The sequence below is a fragment of the Mus pahari genome, chromosome 10 (assembly GCF_900095145.1).
Source record: "Mus pahari chromosome 10, PAHARI_EIJ_v1.1, whole genome shotgun sequence".
Taxonomy (NCBI): domain Eukaryota; kingdom Metazoa; phylum Chordata; class Mammalia; order Rodentia; family Muridae; genus Mus; species Mus pahari.
Genome location: NC_034599.1, coordinates 16,373,466 through 16,383,992, shown reverse-complemented (window position 1 = coordinate 16,383,992; position 10,527 = coordinate 16,373,466). Strand labels below are relative to the sequence as shown.

The 10,527-nt window shown below is 48.3% G+C and overlaps 1 protein-coding gene across 1 annotated transcript; it reads left to right on the top strand.

Moving 5' to 3' along the window:
* The first annotated feature begins 387 nt into the window (after positions 1-387).
* On the top strand, positions 388-5,386 carry Zglp1 (zinc finger GATA like protein 1). The gene is made up of 5 exons (XM_021208106.1): positions 388-535; positions 1,100-1,450; positions 4,383-4,465; positions 4,780-4,873; positions 5,053-5,386. The coding sequence occupies exons 1-5, from the start codon at positions 396-398 to the stop codon at positions 5,180-5,182; spliced, it is 798 nt and encodes a 265-aa protein (XP_021063765.1). The 5' UTR covers positions 388-395; the 3' UTR covers positions 5,183-5,386.
* Positions 5,387-10,527: the final 5,141 nt, after the last annotated feature.

Genomic DNA, 10,527 nt, shown 5'->3' with positions numbered 1-10,527 from the left:
GCCCAGCTCTGAGTGCCCGCACCCCTGTGACAGAGCCCGGGACACCCTTCTTCCTGGGGGTGCCCATGCGCGGCCAGACCCCGCCTCTGCTGCAGCGAAGGGATCCACAGCGCCCCTTGACCTTCAAGGTTGTGCTGTGTGGTCGAAGATAGCAAAGAGGGGGGTGTCCAGAGGGGGCTTCCCGATCATGAGCCACACAGCTGAGGCTCCTGGCAGCCAAGGCAAAAAGTGCTCCCAGATGCGAACAGCGCCCCCACGTGACCTGCGCCGCCCGGCTCCGCCCAGGTGGCGCCCATCGTCATCACCCTCGCCTTTCTCATGCTCGGGTTTATCCCTGGGGGATGGGGGGGAGAGGGGCGGGGCAGAGAGATTCCACAGCTGGGCCCACAGTGGGCATGGAGGCGGCACAGGCTCGGGACTTGACGCGCCGGCAGGAACTTCTGGCGCCACCTTGTCTGGACACCGAGTCGCTCCGGAAGAGTCGACCCCCCGCGCTGGAGCCTGGAGCCCTGAGATGCCTCACTCCCAATGGCAGGTGCGTGGTGCGAGACTCTTCCACCGCCCATCCCAGCTAATGCCTCACCGGGCTGGGAGATGGAGGGGTTAGGATTCCGGCTTCTGAGCCTTCCCTGTTAGGTACGCGGACGTAACAAGTTTCAGTAGCTACACACTGAAAGGGACAGGTGATTTCCATCCCACCCACCCTGCTGTGGCTGTATGGCCCAAAGAAGTGCCACTGAGGGCTCATCCGTGGGGTGATGAGGGTAACCTACTAAAAAGCAGCAGTCCGTGGGGTGATTGACTAATGACTGCTCCAGACAGCAGCCCGACTTGGGCAGATTGCCTAGGGTGGGACCCTGCTTTGTTCACGGTGGGATTTGGCTGATGGAGAGCTGATAGCCAGCCACAGGGGAATCGGTGTCAGCTAACAATTATTTTGCAACTTTTGAACCTAATAACCCAAGAATGTGGCCCCAGGTGGAGCACAAGGTGATCGAAGAAGAGGCACCAACAGAGTGACGCTCCACACCCCTCCTTACCTATCAAATCCAAGCCCCCAGGAAAGGGGTGGCCACGCCTTACTGCTTCTTATCCCCAGGTCTCTGTGGCCTACATGCCAGGACTCGGTCAGCACTGCACTGCCTTTCCTCCAAGAGAAAGAAAAGGGACTGCCGGGTTCCCCTTCACCGGCCACCCAGGTCCTGGGGTCGTGCTGGGAGCTGATGGTCATAGGCATGTCAGACCACCTGAATATGGCCAGGAATCCCAGGGGCACACAGTGCCCTAACCTGGAAACTTCCAGTGCCACTTCTGCCTCACTCGAGAGAAGACCACGGAAGCAGCTGAACCCACGAATGGGTATTGAGAAGGTGGACCCCAGATTCAAGGGGGTAACTCTGGAGTTCCAGATCCAGCCGGATTCTAGCCTCCAGATTGTACCCACCTACAGGTAGGGACTCTCAGCCATGATAACGTATGCCTATGTGTAATAGCAGTCCTCAGTCCAGGGCAGGTAGTAGACACCTGTTATCCAAGCTACTTGGGAGACTGGGGAAGGAGATGGAAAGTTCAAAGCCAGCCTGAGCTGCAGAGTGAGTTCAAGGCCAGCTTGTGCAACTTAATGAGACTGTCCTCAAGACAGTCAAATGGCTGGGAGCCTGGAGTAATGGGGCATGTTGGGAAAGAGCTGAAGCACATTCAAGCTAGCCTGGCTAAATAGGTACCCCCGGCTTAGCAAACATTAAACAAACAAACCAACCAACCCACCACAGGCCTGCAGAGATGGCTCCGTAACTAAGAGTGCTTACTTCTTGGGCTAGCGAGATGACTAGGTAGTTAAGAGCCCTGGCTGCTCTTCCAGATGACCAAGGTTTAATTCCCAGCACCCACATGGCAGCTGACACTGTGACTCCAGTTCCATGTCTTCTGACACCCTCACACACATATACATGCAGGCAGAACACCAATAAACAAGAAAAATTAAATTTTTTTTTTTAAAAAAGAACCCTTCTCTTGCAGAGACAGTGGACCTCGGTTCCGTTCCTAGTACCCCTCTATAGCTCACAGCTGCCTGCAGCTCCTGTTCTAGAGGACTCTGCCTCCCTGGGTTTCCAGAAACAGATGCAAGCAGGCAAACAGATAAATAAAGGCAAATAATTTCTAAAATAACCTTTAGTCCCAGCACTCAGGAGGCAGATCTCTGAATTTGAGGCCATCAAAACCAAAATAATAATAATAATTAATAATAATCTTTACAAGCAAAAACCCACCCCAAATCCAAAAGTTTGTACTGCTAACCCCCAGGACTATGAAGTTGCAGGAAGTTGAGTTTAAAGTTCCTGGGCTGAAGATCTGTCTCAGAAACACATGGATGTAGGCAGGCTCGGTAGTTCAGTGGGTAAAGGTGCTTGCGGCTCAGCCTGATGCCCTGAGCTCCAGCCATAGTGCAGAGGTGGTGGGCGGAGAGAACTGACTCTCACAAGTTGTCTTCTGCCCTCCACTCACATACACACTGACAAACACTGCGGTATACAGAGATTCACGTACGCACAAATGTGATGAAAACTTTAAAAAAAAAACACTTGTTTGTGTTGGCTTTGTGCACGTCCTCACGCATTTTATTTATTTATTTATTTATTTATTTAACCTTTTTTGACAAAGGTTTTCTCTGTGTAGCTCTGACTGTCCTGGAACTCATTCTGTAGACCAGGCTGGCCTTGAACTCAGAAATCCACCTGCCTCTGTCTCCCAAGTGCTGGGATGAAAGGCATGTGCCACCACTGCCCAACCAATTATTATTATTATCGTTATTATTATATTTATCTATGGAGCATATATGTGCCGTGTGTGTGCGCACGCTGTGCACACACATGTACACACATACAGGTGAGTAGGTCACATGACAGCTTACAGGAATCCACCCCTGCCATGTGGGTTCCAGGGATCAAACGGAGGTTATCAGGCTTAGAGGCTTGGCAGCAAGTACCTTTAGCCACTGAGCTACTACGAAGACCCTGACTGGGGTTCTCTTTTTTTTCTTTTTTTCTTTTTTTCTTTTTTTGAGACAGGATTTCTCTGTGTAGCCCTGGCTGTTGGGATTCTCTTTATATTACTGTTTTTTTTCAGACAGGATTTCATGTAGCCCAGGCTGGCCTTGAACTTCTTTTTTTTTTTTTAAATTATTCATTTATTATATGTAAGTACACTGTAGCTGTCTTCAGACACTCCAGAAGAGGGAGTCAGATCTTGTTATGGGTGGTTATGAGCCACCATGTGGTTGCTGGGATTTGAACTCTGCACCTTCAGAAGAGCAGTCGGGTGCTCTTACCAACTGAACCATCTCGCCAGCCCGGCCTTGAACTTCTAATCTTGTTGCTTCCACCTCCTTACCTCCCTCGTGCTGGCTTACCTGTGTGTGTGCCACCACCACATCCAGCTTTTTTTTTTTTTTTTTTTTTTTTTTTTTTTTTTTTTTTTTTTTTTTTTTTTTTTTTTTTTTTAATTTAATTTTTTTTTATTTTATTTTTTTACTTTTTGAAACAAGGTCTCATGTAGACTAGGCTAGCCCTGAATTTCACCATACTGTATCCTCAGCCTCTTGAGACTGGAATTGCAGGAATGTAGCCTGCCCAACTAAATACAGTACTAATTATTTCATTGCTACTAGTGGGATACAAAGCCAGGACTTTGAGGTTTCAGATTCCTTGTGAGGGGTGCCTGTTAACCTTGCTGATGAATTTGGGCTGTGCCTCAGTGGGTAGAGCTCTTGCTTAGCATTACGAAGCCCCTGGGTTCTGTCCCCAGCTCTGCATAAGTCAGCTGACAGTGGCACAAGGAGCATGCCTGTAATCAGCATTTTCCAGATGGAACCAAAAAGGACAGAAACTCTGGGAGTTCATGCCAGGCTGGGCTCCGTGAGGGCCTGGGCCCGTGGGAGCTCACGCCAGACTGGGCTCCGTGAGGGCCTGCTGCTTCCAGCCAGGTATGATGCCACACACCTGCAATCCCAGCATTCAGGAGGCTGAGAAGGCCCCAGGCCAGCCTTGGCTACAGAGACCCTGTCTCAACAGCAAGGACAAACAGGAAGCAGTGCAGGCATGTAGTCACACTAGCGGCTAAGACCTTGTGTCAAAATAAAAAGTAAAAAAAGAATTTAATATTTTTTTCCTGTGATGTTACTTTACTTTTAAATTTATTCTGTTGTGATTTAATATATCTATAAATAAGTATATAAAATTTTTTGATTTTAAAAAAAGAGAGAGGGCTGGAACCAGCTCAGTGGTGACATTTGCTTGGGCATGTGAGGACCTGGGATGTATCATTTTGGGGACCACCTTACAGGACCCTCCCTCCCCCAACACTACATCTTGTCCTTTTTGCAGCTTGCCTGGCAGAAGTTGTTCACAAAAGCTCCCTGCAAGCCCTTCCAAGGTTCTGGCCAGCTCAGGAAGCAGCGAGGCCCTTGGTGAGGCTCCATTTTCACATCCTCTCTGTCTTCCTCCATCTCCCTCCTTCATTCCAATTCCTCATTTAGACCTGCTCAAAGGAGCCCCCTCCAGGACTGAGTCACCCCACCCCCAGCTTCCTCCTTACCACCTGACTCACCATCTGTCTTGGTTCCTAGCTCTCCCTCTGCCTTCTCTCCAACAACACCCAAGGCAAGCCCAGAGCTCCTAAAGCCTTAACAGAACCTCCCCCACCACCACCACTGCTACCAAATTCTCAGCCCTCCACAGGCCTCTGGAATTGACCTCTGGCCTTTGACTTCTGACCCTCCAGGGCCCAGGCGGTGTGCTTCTTGTAGAACCCAGAGGACTCCACTGTGGAGAGATGCTGAAGATGGGACACCTCTCTGCAATGCCTGCGGCATCAGGTCCTCAACCTGGAGGTGTTGGGGGTGGGGCCATCAATCTGGGCTCAGCTGGTGTGGGAACTAGGGAAAGAAAAACAGCCACCTTTTAAGGAAAATAGTTTCCTCCTGGTGGTTTCTAGTTCCCCATTGCATCCTAAATGGTGGCTTCTCATACCCTTCTCTCTCCCTCCTACCTCCAGGTACAAGAAATATGGTACCCGTTGTTCCAGTTGCTGGCTGGTCCCAAGGAAAAGCATCCAGCCCAAAAGGCTGTGTGGCAGGTGTGGGGTGTCCCAGGACCCCCACCTCGGCCCAACCCAGGAACAGTAAGCCCTTCTTTATCTAACTGAGTCAGTTTTGTGTCTGTTTCTCTGGCAGGGACAATGGGTAGATCACCTTAGAAACTGGCAGGGATCCCAGTGGAAGAGTCAGGTCTCAGGCCCACAGTCCCACCTGTGTGGGTCACCCACCCTCAGACTTCCCCTTCCCCACTCAGTCCTGGATGAACCCCCAATTAAAATCATTTCAGAAATGATTATTTTTAGTTATGTTTTATTTTAGAGTTTCTTTTACATTTATTTGTGTGTGTTTCTGTGTGCCCTTATGCATGTGTGTGTGTGTGTGTGTGTGTTCTCGAGCCATGGTGTGGTTTCAGAAAACAGAGGACAACTTTCAGCAGTTGTCCTCACTGTCCAAAGCCATGTGGAGTGCAGGAGTCGGACTCAGGTCATCAGATTTGGCCTCCAACACCTTTCCCTGCAGAGCCCTACAACCCAACGGAGGCTGCATTCACTATGGCTTTAACGCAGCGCTAGAGTTTGGGCTACTCAGGAGCTCTGGGTGCCACCCTGTGTATCTCTGCATACTTGCCCCAGTCTGGGAACATAAGGAGTATTTCCTCTTTGGGGTGGTAAAAACACGGATTATATTACATCAGTGTATACTGTGGCACAGAATGAGCCATACTTTAAAGGGGTGGAGGGGTGGCTCAGTTCCAGCAGCTCCGCAGTTGGTCCCTAGCATCTACATGACAGTTCACAACTATCACTAGCCCCAGTTCTGGATCAGAGGTCCTCTTTGGACCCTCAGGACATCCAGCATATAGGTGGTACACACATGTATACAGGCAGAATACCCAAATACATACACATATAAACTACAAATACACATACAAAACAGGCTTCTTAAGTTTTAAAAAAACAAGCCAGCAAGATGGCTCAGCTAGTAAAGGCATTTACCTTATAAGCCTGACAAATCCAAGTTTCCCCATGTCCCCTTGATTTGTCATGTGACTCACATCTAAGTAGCTTACACTCACATGAGACAGGAACACCCAAGCCACCTGCAGCCACAGAACTGGGAAAGTTAAGGTAGGAGAACTGCAAACCAGAGACTGGCCTGGGCATAGCAAGAACGCATCAATACAAGACCAGAGGCCTGGGCAAGGCAAGAACGCATCAATACTCGCTGCGTCCCAGACTGGCCTTGAATTTACTATATAACTCGGGGTAACCTTAAGTCCTGATCCTCCCGTCTCAACCTCCACAGTGCTAAATGATATTTTAATTGTGTGCACATAAGTGTGTGTCTGTAAGTGCAGACCGCAGCATGCCTGTGTAGGCAGGAAATGTGTGGGAATCAGCTGTCTCCTTCCACTATGTGGGTCCTGGGTCCCACCATTAGGCAGGGCCTTTATGCCCTGAACCATCTTGCTGGCCCTCCACTGTATCTTTTGAGACCGTCTTCTTCCTGAACACAGAGATTACCACTTTAGCTAACTTGACCTTGAGCATCCAGGAAGCACAAGGATCCACCTGTCTGGCCTTCCCTGGGCTGGGGTTACAGACAAGTGTAACCCCCAGCCCCATCTTTTAGTTTTCAAGTCAAATTCTTAAACTAGGGATGTTAGCATGGACTCAAGACCCCCAGCAGAAAGAACAGATTCCCCAAAATTGTGCTCTGATCTCCACATAAACACACACACATACACGCTCACACACACAAACACAAGTATACACACATACACACACACACACACTCTCACACACATGCTCACACTCACGCTCACACACATATACACATACACACACATATATACACACACATATAAATTCACACACACGCTCACACTCTCACACATATACACATACACACACATATAAACACACACACTCACACTCACACATTCACACACACACACAAAGAGAGGAAGAGGCCATTGAGGAAGCTCCCCCCAACACTGCCCTCTAGCTCCCATACAGGCATGCAATGTGAAGACAGGTGACACACTGTTGACCTTAGCACTCAGGAGGCAGAAGCAGGTGGATCTCTGTGAGTTCTAGGCCAGCCTGGTCTACACAAGAAGATCCAGGCCAGACAGTGCTGTGTCAAACTGAAATGAATATAAGCCTGCATAGGAGAGGAGGGCCCTGGGGCGCACGCATGCAATCCCAGCACTGAGGAGGCTGAGGCAGGATTAAGTCCAGGAGTCCAAGACCAATTTGGTCAACACAGCAAGATTATGTTAAGAATGGAAAGGAAGAAACGGAAGAAGGAAGAATTAGAAATTGGAGGGGAGGCTCATGGTTGGTTTCAACATTTGTGATACTGTCATGACAGAAGCCCCAACGGTGCCTGTTGCCTGAATCACATACCTGGGGTCCACACGGTGAAATAAGAGAGCCAGAGGCCTTGAGTTCTCCTCTGATTTCAAATGGGTACTGTGGTTTAAGGGCAGCTGTACCTTCACACAAAGAATAAAGGAAGGACTGAAAGAAAGAAGGTAAGAGCAAAAAAGAGAGAAAAGCCTGGAGAGATGGCTCAGTGGTTAAGAGCACTGACTGCTCTTTCAGAGGCCCTGAGTTCAATTCCCAGCAACCACATGGTGGCTCACAACCATCTGTAGTGGGATCTGATGTTCTCTTCTGGTGTGTCTGAGGACAGTGACAGTGTACTCATGTACAGAAAAAAAAAAAAAATCCAAAGTCACTTCCGAGACCTCTGGCCATCTCAACAGTAATCTCCTATAAAACCAAAAAGGTGCCGGGCCGTGGTGGCGCACGCCTGTGATCCCAGCACTCGGGAGGCAGAGGCAGGCGGATCTCTGAGTTTGAGGTCAGCCTGGTCTACAGAGTTCCAGGACAGCCAGGACTACACAGAGAAAAAACAAAAAACAAAAACAAAACAAAAAAACAAAAGGCAGTTCCATCTTTCCAACCGGATATCCATTACCATTCCAAAGGGTAAAAAGGGACCATAGTGAGGAAACACTGGACCAAAACAAGACCAAAGACCAGCTGGGCAAACTCCAGACTCTACACCTCCATGCCCGATGTCAAAGCCTCTTCAGATTGCCCACTCCCCTCAGCCTTGCTGACTGCAGCATCCTCCTCTCTCTGAGGCTAGGGCCACTCCCCGGTAGCAGGCTCTCCTTTTCTCCTCAAACTGTATGTTTTATATTTTTCTTTGCTCAGATTACTCCATCTCATTATGGATCTGCATTTAAAACCTGCCTGTGAGTAACCACACCTCACAGTCAACACTAGGCTGTTTTGAAACATCCCCTACCTACTCATCCCAAAATCCTTCAAATTAGCCTCAGGCAGACTCTTTGGACAAGGACGAAAGGCAGCCACATTCTTCAACAAAATATCACAAAAATGGTCTCTAGGCCACATACAAATAGTCTCCTCTGAAACTTCTTGAGGTAGACCCCCTCAGTTCAAACCCCCCCCTCACTACCTTTGTCTTCAATGTTCCTATCGGGATAGTTCATTAAACCCTGCTCTTCTGGTCCAAAGCCCCTAAGTGTTCCATATCCCTCCAAACAAAAATGTGGTCCACCGAATCACAGCAATACTCCAGTCCTGGTACCAGCTTTTGTCTTTGTGAGGATTTTTTTTCTGTGAGGAGACACCATGACCACAGCAACACTTATTAAAAAAAATAATTAACGGTCCGGCTTACAGGTTCAGAGGTTTAGTCGATTATTGGCATGAAGCGTGGTATCGCACAGCCAGACATGATACTGGAGAAGGAGCCAAGATTTCTGCATCAGGATCGGCAGGCAACAAGAAAAGAGAGACACTGGATGTACTAGTTAGGGTTCACTAGAATGAATGTGTGTGTGTGTGTGTGTGTGTGTGTGTGTGTGTGTAGAAGGAATGTATTGGAATTACTTACAGGCTGCAATTCAACTAATTCAGCAATGGCTAGTGTGAACTGAAAGTGCAAAACTTCAGTAGTTCTCAGCCCCATAAGGCTAGATGTCTCATCAGGTCTGCAGTACCTGCTGGAATACAAAGAAGTGGGCTCTAATGCCAGTGAAGGGATGGATGTGCTGGCAAGGCAAGGCAAGCCAGCAAAGAGCAAGCGCTTCCTTCTTCTATGTCCTTCCAGCCAAAGTGGCCCATGTTAAAGGTGTGCCTTCCCACCTCAAACCTATGGACCACAAGTGGACTCACTCACTTCAAACCAAGCAGAAAAATCTCTCACAGGTGTGCCCTCCATTTCTGCATTGTGGTTCATTCCAGATACAGTCAAGTTGACAACCAAGAATAGCCATCACACTGAGCCAGGCTTGAGCATTTGAAACCACAAAGCCTACCCCAATGACACACTCGCTCCAACAAGGTCAGACCTCCAAAGAGCTCACTCTCTGGTGGCCCAGCATTCAAACACAGGAGTCTAGGGACCTTTCCAATTCAAACCACCACAAGGGAGATCAAGGTCAAGCTAAAGGTCATTCAAGAGTCTGTTGTGTGTGGCGATTTGACTTGTGCCTTTAGTCCCAGCATTCCCAAGGAGGCAGAGGCAGGTGGATTTCTATGTGTCTAAGGCCAGCCTGGTCTACAAAAGTGAGTTCCAGGACAGCCAGGACTACACAGAGAAACCCTGTCTTGAAAAAAGAAACAGTAACTAAATGAATAAACAAAACAAATCAAAAACAAAAACAACAAAACCCTCTGCCTTTCACACACGTTCATGTGCACACACACACATAAACAAATAGAGGTAATAAAAATTGCATTTAAACTGTGAGGCTGGGGAGATGGCTCAGCAGTTAAAGAACACTTGCTGTGGTGGTCAGCTCCAATACCATGTCAACTCCAAGTGGCTCACAACTGCTTGTAACTCCAGCTCCAGGCCCTCTCTGGCCTCCACAGACACGCTTGTTCTCTGGCTAGTATTATGTCAGCTTGACACAAGCTAAAGTTCTCTGAGAAGGGGAACCTCTAATGAGAAAAAGCCTCTTTAAGATCCAGCTGTAAAGCATTTTCTTAATTAGTGATTTATGGGGGAGGGCCCAGCCCATTGTGGGTGGGGCTATCCCTGGGCTGGTGGTTCTTTGTTCTATAAGAAGAAATGCTGAGCAAGTCAAGAAGAGCAAGACAATAAGCAGCACCCATCCCGGGTGTCTGCATCAGCTCCTGCCTCCAGGCTGCAAACCTGGCTGAGTTCCTGTCCTGACTTCCTTCAGTGATGGACTACAAGCTCGGTGAACCCTTTCCTCTCCAACCTTTTTGATCATGGTATTTCATCATAGCAACAGTAACATACAACAGTAATATCATAGCACATGCTTGTACCATATATTTGCATAGATATACACATATAAATAAAAATAAAATCTTGAAACCAAAAAAAAAAAAAAAAAAAAAAAAGATTCGGGCTGG

Excerpts from the sequence above, each read along its gene's own strand:
- Zglp1 (XM_021208106.1), top strand. The coding sequence starts at position 396 with ATGGAGGCGGCACAGGCTCGGGACTTGACGCGCCGGCAGGAACTTCTG. Across the intron at positions 536-1,099 it reads TGCCTCACTCCCAATGGCAG|GTCTCTGTGGCCTACATGCC; the intron begins GTGCGTGGTGCG and ends TCTTATCCCCAG. Across the intron at positions 1,451-4,382 it reads CAGATTGTACCCACCTACAG|CTTGCCTGGCAGAAGTTGTT; the intron begins GTAGGGACTCTC and ends TCCTTTTTGCAG.